The sequence below is a fragment of the Natator depressus genome, chromosome 19 (assembly GCF_965152275.1).
Source record: "Natator depressus isolate rNatDep1 chromosome 19, rNatDep2.hap1, whole genome shotgun sequence".
NCBI lineage: Eukaryota > Metazoa > Chordata > Testudines > Cheloniidae > Natator > Natator depressus.
This window is the reverse complement of record NC_134252.1, coordinates 10,421,541-10,436,817: the sequence shown is the minus strand read 5'-3', so window position 1 is coordinate 10,436,817 and position 15,277 is coordinate 10,421,541. Positions and strand designations below refer to the sequence as shown.

General features: G+C 56.7%; 1 protein-coding gene across 1 annotated transcript in view; it reads left to right on the top strand.

Annotated features, from left to right (window-relative positions):
• Positions 1 to 14,442, top strand: part of SLC9A1 (solute carrier family 9 member A1) — a 57,819-nt gene extending 43,377 nt beyond the window's left edge. The window contains exons 3-12 of the mRNA XM_074934228.1: positions 2,003 to 2,253; positions 4,911 to 5,128; positions 6,194 to 6,396; positions 7,191 to 7,280; positions 7,710 to 7,780; positions 8,613 to 8,786; positions 8,973 to 9,087; positions 10,012 to 10,113; positions 10,530 to 10,602; positions 12,180 to 14,442. Coding sequence (XP_074790329.1) covers positions 2,003 to 2,253; positions 4,911 to 5,128; positions 6,194 to 6,396; positions 7,191 to 7,280; positions 7,710 to 7,780; positions 8,613 to 8,786; positions 8,973 to 9,087; positions 10,012 to 10,113; positions 10,530 to 10,602; positions 12,180 to 12,502 — 1,620 coding nt within the window. The 3' untranslated portion in view covers positions 12,503 to 14,442. The remainder of the gene's footprint in view (positions 1 to 2,002; positions 2,254 to 4,910; positions 5,129 to 6,193; positions 6,397 to 7,190; positions 7,281 to 7,709; positions 7,781 to 8,612; positions 8,787 to 8,972; positions 9,088 to 10,011; positions 10,114 to 10,529; positions 10,603 to 12,179) is intronic.
• The last annotated feature ends 835 nt before the right edge of the window (positions 14,443 to 15,277 follow it).

Genomic DNA, 15,277 nt, shown 5'->3' with positions numbered 1-15,277 from the left:
GTACGGCTGACTGACTGGAGGGCGGGATCATGGCTCTCTTCCATCCCCAGTTTATGCAGGGCAGAATCAGTCCCTCCCAGGGGGACCTGTTCGGCTGCTGCAATCATTGCGCTTAAGAAGCCTTTCCTCCAGAAAGTTGTTTTAAGAGCCCAGTTCTGAATAAACAGCTCGACCTTTCAGGAGAAGAGGCTGTAAAACTGCAGCCCAGTGCCATGGAAACTGGTGCAGGAGCGTCGCCGAGCAATAGAAAGGAAAGAATTATCAGGATGCTCTAGCTAAGTGGAAGCTGGGGTCTACATCCTGACTGATGCTGTACCCACTCTGGCTAGCAGCGTGATTGCCCCACACCTGTGTCCCAGGTGTGAAATGAAAGAAAAGGGATCTGCATTAGCCTGGCCCCTGGGCTGCTCTAGAGCACTGAGCAAGGAGGTTGGCTATAGATGGGTGACTGCGGTGGAAGGCTCTTGGGGGCAGGGTTAAGGTCCCGCGGGGCTAAGCTACACCCTGGCCCTGAGGGTGTTGTGTAGATAGAGCCCCGAAGAGGAAGAGACTGGCCTTTACTGTAATCTTCGGGGCAATAGTCTCTTCTGGCGAGATGCGGACTCTTCCCCACACGCCTGCGGCAGGGAAGTAAAAGCAGCGTCCCAGGGAATGAAGTAGGGCTCTGGGCCTGGGTGTTTCCAAGGGAAATCCCGGTCCAACGGCTGGCTGTGAGAGTGCAGGCGTTGGCTTGCCTCGGTGTCTAGAGGTTAGTGCTACAGACAGCAGAATGCCTCCCCCTTCCTTCTAATCTTCTGTGCTCCTTTTGGGTACAACGGCTCTTACTGTATGTCCCTTCTGTCCGCTTCAGAGCGTGGGCTGCTCAGCAGCCTACCAAGGGTGATGAGGAAACTGATGTGCAAGCAAAGAGAGAGGAGTCGTGCCTGTCCCGCTGTCTGCCCGAGACTCTCTGCCCCACAGGCTCTTAACTGCTCTTGCTAGGCCGTGGGGAAGGCACCAGCTCTGCGCGCATGGCGGCCTGGTGGTAAAGTGCTGTTCCAGGGCGAATGCTGCAGCTGACGGTGCTTAGCCCATTGCTCTGCTGCGGCTGACACAGTACTTGGAGCTGAATCCCGTAGCCCTGAAAGGCATCTCGGCTATGCTGGGTTTGGCTCGTGGATCAGCCACAGTGTGCAATGAACTAACCAGGCAACCTTGTGCCTGCAGCCGAGATAGCCGAACTTGAGCAGGGATTCTTGGATTTTGATGGTCTTCCACTTGCTGTTACAGTGTGCAGCCCACGGGAGCTTCTGACTTTTCAATCTCTATAGCCTGGGGGGACCCCACCCTTAATCTGTCTTGTCCGTTTTAGACTGCAAACGCCTGGGAGCAGGGCCTCTGTCTCGCTGAGCTAGGACCTGTACAGACACAAGGAGGCCTGTGTTTCAGTCGGCGCTTCTGGGCCCTCCTGGGATACAATGAAGTGAGCTGTAGCTCACGAAAGCTTATGCTCAGATAAATTTGTTAGTCTCTAAGGTGCCACAAGTACTCCTTTTCTTTAAACAATAAGAGCTGCGAGGCTTGCTTTGGAGAGCTGTGCTCCCTGCAGGCAGGGGGCTGAGATCAAGGGAAGCACCAGCGAATCAGAAGGGAAGGGAGCCCGTAGGGCTGGTTTCCCCCCTACCCTTTCCCAGCTGCTGCGTCCCTGGGGTGTTGGTGTGTCGCACGCAGCCGAGTGCCACTTGCTTTTGCATTTGATTTGATTGAACAAATATTCCAGGACAGCAGTTACCAAAGGGTTTGCACACAGCAGGGCGGGTGCTGGCTATTGAACCAGGGGCTTCGCTATGTTTCCTTGCCATGTCAGAGACTAATGCTTAGTCCCTTTGATGCAGATCTTGTGTTGGCAGCCTCTGATCAGAGCTCCCCCCAGGGGGAGAGCCCACCCTCCCTGCGCTTCACAGGAGCATGGCTGGCTGCTTGAAATAGCCCCAACTCTCTCGCCCGCCCCCTCCCTTTCCAGGTGCTCTACCACCTCTTCGAAGAGTATGCCAACTTCGAGCAGGTGACCGTTCTTGACATCATCCTGGGCTTCCTCAGCTTCTTCGTGGTGTCCCTGGGCGGCATCTTCGTCGGCGTGATCTATGGAGTCATTGCCGCCTTCACCTCCCGCTTCACCTCCCACATCCGCGTCATTGAGCCCCTCTTCGTCTTCCTCTACAGCTACATGGCGTACCTGTCGGCCGAGCTCTTCCACCTCTCCGGCATCATGGCGTGAGTACGGGCTGGGCGGGACAGTCACGGTCAGCGCGCTGATCTGCTCTCTGCCCGGGCTTAGTTATCTGGGTCGAGCTGCGTTTGGCCTGGCCTGCACTAGAAAACTAGGTCGGCATAACGAAGTCACTCAGGAGTGTGAAAAATCCCCCCCCCCCCCCCGAGTAACAACCGTAAGTCCCTGGGTCAACAGTAGGGTTCTTCCATTGACCAGGCTACCACCTCTCAGAGAGGTGGGTTATTTACAGTGCTGGGAGAGACCTATGCCGGCGTAGGTAGTGTCTAATACTAGAGCAGTGCAGCTGGGCCACTGGAGTGTTTTTAAGTGTAGACGCATCCTAGTGACATAACTAGGGATGTAACAGTGGCTACGCTGGATCAGACCCCTGATCCATCTAAGCCAGCATCCATTCTCTGATGGCGGCTTCACAGGAGAGTGGAAGAAACCCCGCAGTAGGCAGCTAGGGGATAATCTGCCCTTGGGGAAATCTCCTCCTGACCCCTGTTAGTTAGAGCTTGTGTTAACCTGACACAGCAAGTTATGATCCCTCACAGCATGCTCTAGGGTTTCCTGCAGTAGCTGCAGATAGTCTTGTTTTCTGCAGAGACCTCCAGTCCCTCTTTGAATCAGGCCATGTTCTTGGCCCCAATGATACCTGCTATGCGCTTGCCCCAGTTGAATTACATTGATTCTGCTAGTGCAGGGCCCTAGCATAGACTTGCTGAGCTGGGGGAAGCCTGTGTTATGCCAGTGCAGTGCACCTACATCAGGGGTTTGCACTACAGCAGCGATCCTCAAACTGCGATCGGGACCTCATTTTAATGGGGTTGCCAGGTCTCACTTAGACTTACTGGGGCTCAGGGCTGAAGCTGAGGGATTCAGCCCTGGGTGATGGGGCTCAGGTTACAGACCCCCTGGCTTGGGCTGAAGCCCTTGGGCTTCAGCTTTGACCCCTTCCCCGCCCAGGGCAGTGGGGCTCTGGCTTTGGCTCCCCAACCCGGGCAGTGGAGATCAGGCAGACTTGGGCTTCACTGTCCCTTCCTGGAGTCAGATAGTAATTTTTATTGTCCAAAGGGAATCGCAGTACAATGAAGTTTGAGAGCCCCTGACCTAGAGGAACTGAGCTGGAAATAGGGTGAGGGTGGTTAACCATTAGAGCAATTTACGGATCCTCCCTTCCTGGCAATTCTTAATTCAAGATTGGGGATTTCTCTAAGGCCTGCTCTAGTTCAAACAGGAAGTAATTCTGGGAAGTCTCAGACTAGTGACCATCGATTCCAAGGCCGGAAGGGACTGCTATGAACTGTATCACCATGATTAACCGAGTGCGAATTTCCTGTTCGTCACTCGGGCCTACGGTGGTCACCAGCAAGAGCCAAACCCTGCAGGGATCAGAGGCTTTTTCAGGGTTTTAAATTGCATGGGGACAGGAATTCAAATGTCCATCATGTTAGTTCCAGAAGTGGAAACTGTCCTGGAGAGTGGACTTGAGGACGGACCACTTAATTCCGTCTCAGCAGTAATCTTGTTCTGCACTCAGGTAGCGCTGTCATCAGAAGGCCTCCAGGCATGTTAGATGGGGAAACTGAGGCGTGAGAGAAGTCTTTCTCAAGCTCACACCAATCAAAGCTAGCAGTAGAACCCAGCCTCTTGCTCCAGCGACTCTAGCTCTGTGGCAGGCCTGTCGCAGTAGGCATGGTCAGTTTCGCTGCTCCGTTCCTACCCGTGGATGGATGCTGAGCCCCTTAGAGTACATCTACACTGCGAACCCGCGGCAGCAAATCTCAGAGCCCAGGTCAATTGACTGGGAACGTAGGGCTAAAAATAGCAGTGTAGACCTTTGGGCTGGGGCTGGAGCCCAGCCCCTGACATCCTGCAAGCGGGGAGGGTCTCAGAGCCCAGGCTGCAGCCTGAAAGTCAATGGTGCAGTTTTATAGTCCTGCAGCCCAAGCCTTGTGCCCCGAGAGTCAGCTGACTCGGGCTAGCTGTGGCCGTGCTGTGAGTCTTTTATTGCAGCTTTAGCCCGTACCTTTAGTGATCCTGGAGAACCTGAAGAGTTTGCTTTTACTGCAGGTGGCTTGAGCTCTCCTTGTGTTACACACACTAAGGCTGCTTCTGCAACCTCTCCTGCCCTGCCCTTGGAGCTAGAGAGAGGCCTTGCCGCCTCCTTCCCCTGCCTGTCACTCCTGCTGTGAATGGAGCCGTATCAGCTGCATTGTGGGCCTGGTGAGTCACTGCAGTGCTTTGTTGCCAGAGAGGCCAGCATGCCAGATGCAGCATGCTGGGCACTCTGCTAACAAAGCACCCTGTGCCTCGCAGGGCTGAATTCCAGCACCAGCCTGTGTCCAGTCAAGTTCCTGAGCCGTGCCCTGCCCAGGAACTCCTCTCCTGCTTTCCTTGGTGGCTCCAAGTAGCTGCAGGTGGGTCCCGGACTCTGGCCCCACCTGCACTGGTGTTTGTCCTTCAGGCTGTGCAGCGCTGCCTTTCTCTTATCAGGTCTCTGCTGACTGGCTGAGCTGTGATAAGCCAGAGGAGCCCTAAGGTGCCGCTGAGGCCAGTGCTGCTCCCAGGGCAAGGAGCTGATGGACAATCCTGCTGGGTGCTGGTTTCCATGGGTGTATTAAGTCCTCTCCCCTCCTCCTCCTCCTCCCTGCAGGCTCATCGCCTCCGGCGTGGTCATGCGCCCTTACGTGGAGGCGAACATTTCCCACAAGTCCCACACCACCATCAAGTACTTCCTGAAGATGTGGAGCAGCGTCAGTGAGACCCTGATCTTCATCTTCCTGGGGGTCTCCACCGTGGCCGGCAACCACTACTGGAACTGGACCTTCATCATCAGCACGCTGATCTTCTGCCTCATCGCCAGGGTGTTAGGTGAGGCGCCGGGGCCTTGGGGACTGCCCCTTCTGGTGGGGTCGCTCTCACGCAGACTCCCCTGGAGCTGGAGAGCAGCGGTACTGCCATGTGAAGCTGGCTCCTCTCGGAGCCCTAGATAGGGGCTGTTGCTATTCTCGTCCTCGCTAGGTAGAGCACGTTGCTGGGAGGCTGCAGTTGTCTGGTTTCTAGGGAGCATGCAGCACTGCGGAGGGGGGCTGGGAGGAGCCTTTATCGGGGCTTCTGGCAGTGCCAGGCTGCATTCGCGCCCCAGCACTTTGCCTCTGGAGGGCTGGCTTCCAGCCTGCCTCGGGTCACAGGCTGAACCAGGCTAGGGGCCAGACTGGTCCCTAGACGCCACTTTCCCCCTGTTAGGAAGATCCCACCCAGTGCTCTCCCTTGGGTGAACTGAGCACTGGATTGACTCCCCTGGAGCCCAAAGGGGCCTGTGCATATCCACAGAACAGGAGCGCACGCCCCGTCGCCATTCCCTTCTCTGACGCTGCCTCTGACCTGGGCTACAGAGCCCCCCTGGGGGAGGCTGCTCAGCCTGCGCGGCCCCTTCCAGCCCTCAGGCAAGGGACAGTTGGGATGTTCCTTTGTAGACACTTGTCCATGGGGAACTGGACTGAGACCTGCCCTGCCCAAGCCCTGAGCAGCCTCCAAGTGGGGGTATCTGGCTACTGCCAGCCTGGACTGGGCTCAGACCCGTGAGAGGTTCTAGCACAGGCTGTACCAGACAATATGCTGCGTCTAGAGGCCGGGGACTAAGGTGGCTAGAGCTTGGGGGTTGCAAGCCAAGATTTGGGACGGGGGAGAGGGACCCTCACAGAGCATGGGGGTTCTAGCAGTGTCAGCCTTTTGCTTTCACTGGAGCGCTCTGTGTTTCACCCCTTCCCCCAATGGAAATGGTTTGTGCTGCATGTGGCCGGATCTGCTGATGGAATAACATGGCTGGTATCTGTCAGGGGCTGACCGGCGGGGCGGGACGTGTGTGTGTGTGAATGTGACTCTGCTTGTGTAACCTGGAGGAGGTCTGTCCTGTCCTCCCTGCTTGCTCTCTAGGTGTCCTGGGCCTCACCTGGTTCATCAATAAATTCCGCATTGTAAAACTGACCCCAAAGGACCAGTTCATCATCGCCTACGGTGGCCTGAGAGGGGCCATTGCTTTCTCGCTGGGTTACCTCCTGGATTACGAGCACTTCAACATGAGAGACATGTTCCTCACAGCCATCATCACGGTCATCTTCTTCACGGTCTTTGTGCAGGTAGGCGGAACTCCCCTTCCTGGCCTTGGTGCGTAGCCAGGTACCCTGACAATGTGGTGATGGGTGTCAGTCAGGAATGTTGTTTCCCTGGCGCTTCTGGCTGAGGAGCAGATGTTGGGGTCCATGGCTGCTGTCAAGGATGAGCTGTGGGACAGCCCAGCGACCCACCCTGGCAAGGAACTCTGGACGTTCCTCGCTCTGCTGTTGACTCACTCCATGACTGTGGGCAGATCCCTTCCACTCTCTGCGCCTCCACTGCCCTGTCTGTAGAATGGGGTAGTGACACTTGTCTGCCTTTGTCCAGCTCTTCGTGATCGCTGGCTGCGAAACGCCACGTGTGCTGAAGATTTGTCCCTTTGTGAGCTTCGTGATTCTCAGCAGCTTTCAAAGGCCGTGATAAGTCCAGAGTGGCTCCAGCCGCTGCCTGGCATCACCTCTGTGCTTCAGTGTCTATTATAGGGAAGGGTCCCCCTATAATGTCAGCCTCCTGGGGGCCAACCGCGGGATTCCCATGGCACAAAGGAACAGGAGGGCGGCTTGCACCTCAGACAGAGGGGTACGACCCAGCTAGAAAATATACGGCCTGATTCTTATCTCCAGTAGTGACAGTCCTAGGCCTTGGAGGAGGTAGGAGGGACCTGGAGTGCCTGGGTCCATGGTGTCATGTAACAGGACTGACTCCAGAGGGCAGGGTTTGCTCCAGGGTAAGGATGGTGCCACCACCAGGGTTGATGCCAGTGCTTCACGCTCTCAGCCGGGTGAGGGCTCTCACGGGGGTATAATCTCCTCCCTAGGGGATGACCATTCGCCCCCTGGTGGACCTGCTGGCTGTGAAGAAGAAGCAAGAGACGAAACGCTCCATCAACGAAGAGATTCACACCCAGGTAATGGCTCTCCCAACCCGGGGTCCCTCCCTGGCGCTGCTTTCCTGCGCTTCTCTGCCTTAGTCCTCTTCTGTTTCTGCTACCCTGCCCCAGAGGCTGTAACCCATGTCGGCATGCAGAGCGGGTGCTGCCTGTGAGCTGGTATCCAAAGTAAGGGGGGCAGTTAAAGGATGCTGCCGGGTCCCTGTCGTTTTTTAGTGCACATTCTCTAACCAAGACCTTCCTGTTGTAACGAGTAGCAGAGCAGCCAGTCAGGATAGGCCTGTGCTGCCACCCAGAGGCCGATCCTCCTGGAGCTCTGCCTCAGTTGAGCAAGGTTCAGCATGGCAGCCCACCAGCCCTGGGTTAACTGGGAGGGGTGGGGAGAGAGGTCTGGCCGGTGCACACTCCCGAGGCTGAACACACGCTTTTGCTTTGCGCTCTCTCCAGTTCCTGGATCATCTCTTGACTGGCATCGAGGATATATGTGGTCACTACGGCCACCACCACTGGAAAGACAAGTGAGTGCGGCTCCCGTGTGTGCAGGTTTTCCGACGCCAGCAGGCGTGCGGGCGGTGGGGGGAAGCTGGGGAAAGAAGCGAGAGTTTTTTAGATGCAGCCTAGCAAGCTCAGGTCCCCCAGTTCCCGCAATGCCCTGAAAGCCCGCTCCGCCTCATTCCAGGAACCCATGGTGAGAAGCACAGGGAGGCACTGCAGCCGCACGGAGCTATGCTGTGCCAGAGGCCTGTATTCCCTTGTCCTCTTCCCCGCACCAGCCAGGATGCCTTCTGATTCCACCCAGCCAATTGCAGCCCAGAGCACGTTCCCAAACTGCATGGGAAATTCAGCTTTGGCTCTACCTCCTGGCTGCATGCTCTGGGTAATGGGGTTGCCAGAGAGCATGGGGGACTTGCTACCGAGTGAGGGAAGGATTTGCCAGGCACGGGAGGGTCAGCACTGGCAGCAGGGTGCATCTGTGCCCTTGTTTTCTTCGCCACGTGACCCAGCAACCCTCTGCTGTGCTCAGTGGATCCGATGCCAACGCTGCAGGAGCTGCGCTGGCCGGTCCTGGGTAGCCCTCTGGCCTTGGTGTCACCTGTAGCTGATGGGCATGTGCAGCTCTTCAGTCTCTGAGGCATGCTGGGGCCCTGGGCACGGGGGGAGCGTGTCTGACCCCTGGGCCCAGACTCCTCTGCACCCAGAAGCACCGAACCCTTTTGATCTGCTGGGCTCGCTGGTTCTATAGGAAGACACGAAGACGCTGGACATGACGCTAATCAAATGGGGTGGGGGACTTTAGAGTCACTTCCTGACACATCTCCTTCTCTCTCCCCGTCCCCGCACACTGGGTAGGCTGAATCGCTTCAACAAGAAGTACATGAAGAAGTGCCTGATCGCGGGCGAGCGGTCCAAGGAGCCACAGCTGATTGCCTTCTACCACAAGATGGAGATGAAACAAGCCATCGAGCTGGTGGAGAGCGGAGGGTTGGGCAAGATCCCCTCTGCCATCTCCACGGTCTCCATGCAGTGAGTACACCCTGCTGTTTGCTTTACAGGGGTAGCTAACTTCTGTCAGTGGCTCCCACTGGCTCTAAATCCCTCCTTCCCGCCGTTCTGCTTAGCCTCCTCTTCCCAGTGCCTCCCTGCTCGGCTGCCGTAAAGCCTGGCTTTGAGGCGCACTTCCTCCCTTATCTTTGCTGTCTGTCTGTCCAGGAACATCAATCCCAAAGCCCTGCCCGTGAAGCGCATCCTGCCAGCGCTGTCCAAGGACAAAGAGGAGGAGATCCGGAAAATCCTGCGCAACAACCTCCAGAAAACCAGGCAGAGGGTAATGACCCGAATCTAGCCCCAGGCTGCCCCCTTGCGGCTCAGCCCATCCCCTTGGGCAGCTGGGACCCGTGTTGCATTTCCTACCCACCCGTTAGTGTACTTACCTGCCTCGTCCCCGTTGTCTACCTTCGCAATTCCCAGTCCTTTCCTCCCCTTCCCTTGTTAGGCTGTACCGAGGCTGAAGTGGGACCCCCGCTGGCCTGAAGAACCACACAGCTGGGCTGGAGGTTGACTTGGTGTGGGGAGGAAAGCTGGCCTTGTGGTTAAGGCCCTGGTTTGGGACCCAGGAGACCTGGGTTCAATTCTCCAGCTCTGCCACCGTCTGTGATGTGGGCCAAGTCATGGCATTTCACTGTGCTTTGGTTCCCCAGCTGTAGAACAGGGAAAATAATCCTGCCCTTGGCTTGTAAGCTCTTGGGGACAGGAACTGTGTTTTGGTGCAGCAAAGGGGGACCTGATCTCAGCTGGGGCCTCCAGGTGGGAAGGGTCGGGGGCTTCCAGAGAGAGCCTCTTGGCTGTGGAGTAGGGGGCAAATGTCACCTGTGCTGCCTTGCACAGCCAGAGGGGAGTGGAGGAGGGAAGCTGCTGTAGGAGAGGCATTGCTGAACTCTGATCATGGCTGGGCTATTGTAGCCAGCCAGGAGGGTGAGTGGGGGTCATTCCTTGGGGGCTCCTCGGTGAGCTAGGAGCACCAGTCTCATTGGTTTTTGTGATGAAATCTGTGGACTTTTGCGGCCAGCTCAAGAGACGTGTGGAAATACCATGCTGGGAGTTCCTTGGAAACCTGCCGACAGCCCTGTCCCTGTGCTGGGGAACATGCTCAGCTTCTCACGCGGCAGGATCCAGGGCTCTGCGACCGAGAGTGGGTGCGTTGCACGTTTCCCATGTTTCTTACCCTGATCCCTTTTGGGTCCCTCCTCAGCTGCGATCATACAACCGGCACACGCTGGTGGCCGACCCTTACGAGGAAGCTTGGAACCAGATGCTGCTGAGGAGGCAAAAGGCTCGGCAGCTGGAGCAGAAGGTGCGCTGGAGAGGCGGGAGCTGACAGCTGGCTGCGGGGGGCGGGGCGGGGGGGCATTTGCACAGAGCGTTTCTCACTCCTGCTGAAGGAGATGTTACAAGCTGGGCCCAAGTGGCAGCCAGTGAAATGTGGCGACCCTCCGTGGCTCTCCTTCCTGACAACGGTGGGGTTTAGGGCATTTAAGTAACCCCGCCAGCTGTTCCGAAGGTGCATCCCTCACCAGAGCAGCTGAGCCGGCCCAGAGCTCCTGTCTGCTGTCTCTGCAGCTGGGGATGGCGCATCTGTTTCCTGTGGATCCACTGGGAGTCTCACTGCTTCTCTTCGCCCCATCCCCAGTGGGGCGCTGCCCCCAGCAAGACCCCTGTCCTGGCCCTTTAGAAATGTGAGCTCACTCCCGCTTTGCCTTCTGATTTCAGATAAACAATTACTTGACAGTCCCAGCACACAAGCTCGACTCTCCCACAATGTCCAGGGCACGCATCGGCTCAGGTATGTGGGGGCTTCTGGAGGGGGAGGGTAAAAGGTGGCTTGGGATGACATGGGAGACTTGGTGATGGGGTGTTGCTTACAGCAACTGTTCTGCTGCACTTGTGCTGATAATGACCCCTTCTGCTCTTCACACTTCCCTTTTAAAGGCCAGCTCTGGTCATGATGACACAGTCCCCTGCAGTTTCCTGTTCCTCTTGCTTCCAGACCAGCCTTGCTCAGTTCCCAGTGTAACAAACTCCCCCTGAAATCTAGCTGAACTCCTGCTGCCCCTCGCTTTGGCCTAGCCACATTAGCAGGACAGCGCAGGGGGAAACTGCCACGCCCACAGTCCAGGCCCCTCCCCCCCCCCCAGCTAGTCCTGTGTCGTTTCCCCCTCTTCCTCCCCTTCCTCTCCTCCTCCCCCCCGAAGCATGTCCAACACTTTGAGGAACACTGTATTGGCAAGGTCTGAATCAAACACCCAGGGAATAGAAAAGAAACCCACATTGCCGTTTGGAGTGAGAACGTTAAGTATAGAGGAAATGGTCAGGAATGCTGACCATTGCCACCCATGGCCACCAGGGGGCAGCCTTTCCAGCTGTCTGGAGCGAGTTGTTTCTGGCAAGGTCCGGTTGCTGCTGCATAGGTGACCCACAGCTGTTCAGGGCCCAGTTCCCGGGGTGCTGAGCTCCCACTGACTTCTGTCAGAGTCGGGCGTGCTCAGCACCCTGAAGATGAGGCCCTGAGTCTGCTGCTGAGCCTCCTGCTTGGGGAAGGTGTCATGCATGCAGCTCAAACTGGGCCCTGTAGGCAGGGACCATACGCTGTAGATTCCCATACACTGTCCCGAGCCCCAGGCAAAGCAAATATTCTTGGGACACTTGAAAAGGTGCATGCAGCTCAAGCCCTGTTTTTACATAGCCGGCATCTGTGCTGAGCTAGCAGTGTCTGCTCTCCTGGGCTTCCTAGCCAGCTGGGTGAGTGGGGCTGCCTTAAAGGGTCCCGTCTCCTCGGCGTTTGGTTTTTTTAAGCCTTGAGTGTTCGCTCTTTAGAAAGTAAACTCTGCCCTCGGTCTGGGCATGAGGTTTGTGACGATTTATTGCCATGTATAAAACTCATCTCAAAGCGTTTTACAGACCTTGACTGAAGCCTCAGACTTGCCTGTGTGGTCAGTCAGTAGTATCGTGAGCTCTTTTTACGTACAAGTTAACCGAGGCTAGGAATGGGCCAAGTGACTTGTCCAGAGTCTCAACAAGCCGGGAATGAACCCAGGAGTCCTGACTCCCGTTTCCCCAGCCCTCCACCTCACCCACCAACCACTTGCTCACACTCCTAGCAGTAGGAACAGATCCCAAGAGTCTGTACTCTGAGTCCCCCCCAGCCCCGATTACTAGATCATATTCTCTTCAAGAGCTGGGAATAGAACCCAGGAGTCCTGACTCTCATCCCCCCCTGCCCTAACCAGTAGACTCCACTTTCCTCACACTGTTTTTTAATGAGTGGTCTAAGAAAACTCCACCTGGCCCCCTGAGTGAATTGAGGGCAGCTGCGTTTGGTGCTGAGATGGTGACTGTGTTCACCCCGCTCCCTCTCTCCAGACCCGCTGGCATATGAGCCCAAGTCGGACTCGGGGAACTTACCTATCATCACGATCGACCCGGCCTCGCCCCAGTCTCCGGAGTCCGTCGACCTGGTGAATGAGGAGCTGAAGGGCCTGAGCCGCCTCCCCCCCTCGCCCGAGGAGGACGAGGAAGGGCTCGTGATGCACGTGAAGGAGTCTTCCTCCCCGGGCACTGACGACGTCTTCACCCCAGGGGCCGGCGACAGCCCCAGCAACCAGCGAATGATGCGGTGCCTGAGTGACCCTGGGCCTCAGCCCGAACCCGAGGAGGGCGAGCCGTTCATCCGCAAAGGGCAGTAGCAGTGGGTGCATTGCCAGATCTGGCCTGCAGGGGGAGCTGCTTGCACACACACGGATTTTTATTTCCCATTGGTTCCCCTGACGCGACTCTCTGGATTTGGGAGGGTGGAATGGGGCTGCTGCCCGGGCAGTGCTGCCGAGTGAGCGTTGGCTGTGGCAGGTGAGGAATCCCTTGCCCAAGCGGAAGAGAAGACCCCAGTGACTTTCAGCGAGAAGGGGAGCCCATGCATTCCAACCTGGTTCTTCAGCTTTCATGCACTCCCCTGGCCTGCTTTCCCTTGGTAGTGCCGCGATGCTCGCTGAATGCGGGGGAATCCCAAAGGAGCCCTGCTCGACGGGAGCCTGTTTACCAGCAGAGTTGGCTTACCCAGGCGCTTCGCAGCTGTTGGAGAAACCCCCCAAGGGCAGATCTGTGCTGTTTACCCTGCCCCAGATGCAACCCTAATCCTTGCCAACTCAGGGACTGTTGCAATGTGTGTGGCTGTGGGTTACTCCCCGGACGGTCTGCGTGAGGGAAGCAGGACTCTGGGCTTAGCCTCTGCCCAGCTTGGTTACCCGCTGTAAGTTCACGTCCCTGTCCCAGAGCCAGCGCAGCAGCCTGCCTTGCCACTGAGGCTGTTGCAACCAGAGGGTGACCCTTAGCAGAGGAGCTGGAAACCCCTTGCTGTCCTGCTCCTGTTCTGCTGCAGGTGCTAACATGCAGCCCATCTCCTTCCAGCAGCCTCAAGGGTGCGCGGCTCACCCTCTCCCCCAGCTCAGCAGGGGCCCAGCTTGGCTTAGAACTGCAGTCAGTGCTGTGGCCCCTGTCACCTTGCATTGACTGGTGCTTCCATCTGCCAGGCTGTCGCCGCCCCCCCGCGGCAGCCAGATTTTTAAATGTCTTTGTTCAGGGTTGGGGTGAATGCAGCATTTTAGGTTCTTCAATGGGGGGTGGGTAAAACCCCCATATAGCCAGAGGGGGTCACTGTGGTTCCATGCCCTGAAAGTCTCCTTTCGCTCTGCATTCTCTCTCTCACTTAAAAGCTATCGCTAGTAATCTACTGCTGGGGAGCTTGAGCCCCAGCCCATCCATCATCCCCTCCAGGGTCAGTCCCTTGTGCTGCGCACTCCCTCCCTATTCAGGGCACGGTCACTGTGGAATGCCCTGACCCCCACCCCACTTGGTTGGGGACTTTCTGATCTGATGATCTAGGCGTCTCTTTTTACACACACACCCCTCCCCAGATCTAGAACTGTATAAAAGCAAGGAGCGTTTCTGAACCAAAGATGGTTGGATGGGTTTATTGTACATAGAGAATGCGCTTTTTTCTTTTTTTTTAAAAACGCTGCGGATATTTTCTTACCTGGTGACTTAATGAATCTGGGTTGGGCCTTGGGACGTCCAAGCCACTCCCCCTGCCTGGCTGGGGATGCTTCCTCCGTGGCCTCACACTGCACATTTTTTAATGTAAAGCTTTAATGGCCTCTGACAGGCAGGGAAGTCTCTCCGCCAAAGGGGAAAGTCCAGGGAAACGGGGCCATGGCCTCACAACCGCACAGGCTCCAGGGATTGGCGTCTGTACAGTGTTCCCAGAGCTGGTAGTCCTCCTCCCACACTGATGGACTTGTTCATGGGCATCTCTGATTGCTTCCTGGCATGTAGTACAGCTTCCTGCTCCAAACTACCCCCTGGACTGTGCCATCCCCACCCCTGTGCTGCTGGTGGGCCGCTTTCCTCCCATGCTGGGTGGGAGAATCTGGAACTGGCTATTGCGACGCTCCCCCGGTCCTGGGAGTCTGGGTCTAGTTCTCCTGGGCTGCAAAGCTTTGCTCCCCTCCTTTGTATTCAGGGAGGGGCTCCTAGGTTGTTAGTGGTCGGAGGTATCCTTGGGGCTGCCCGTCAAAGGGCTGTCACATAGAACAGCTACTGCTTTGGGGCCGTGTATGTAAAACTGGGGCCAGGGGGAGGCAGGCATGGGGGAGGGGATGAGGGCCTAGGCTGTCCATTCTGGAGCAGGCAGAAAGTCTTCAGTTCTTGAGACCCCCGTGGGTGCTGCCCCTCCTGTTGAGGGCACTCCAGGGTGTGCTGCAAGTATGGCTTTAAGGGCACCTGCCACCTAGCGAGCCCTTCTGGTGCCTGTCTGCCTCCAGTAGCACTTAAACAACCCCGTTGGAGCGCTCTGCTCTGTGCCCTGCGCTGTGCCTTTTAGCCACACGGTGTCTGCCTGCGCAAACAGCATCCTCCTAGCCTGTCTGCCTTTAGTAAATGCTGTGTGTATGTCCAGTGACTTGGTGGGCCTGGCTGGGGCGCATGCCTCAACCCAGCCTGCTCCATCTGTGAATCCATTCCGCCATCCAAAGAGCGAGCCTCCCGCACGCCTGCTCACCCAGCCCGTTCGCAGGGCTGGGGTTAGGGGGCGGGCGGGCGGCGCGGTTTTCCTCTGACGTGCAATATCTGTCTGACGCAGGGGTCTCTGCAGCTCATGGCTTCGGAGCGCCCAGAGGCAGGGAGTCCACAGGAATGTGCCTGTCTCTGGGGGCATGTGCAGTGCTCTGCCTCCGGAAGGAATAATTAAGCAATGAAAATTCTCTCTTGTATAAAACACCTGTAAAGAAGATCTTTTTTCATGACTATTCTAATAAATTAATGTTAATTTTTAGTGGTTTTCATTGACCTTGGACCCTTCCACCCTCTTCTCTAGAAGCTTCCAGTCAAAGACCTCAAAGCAGCGCTTATAAGTAGCCATCCCACCACCTTGCGGGTAGGTAAGTACTATCCTCCTGCAGATGGGGAAA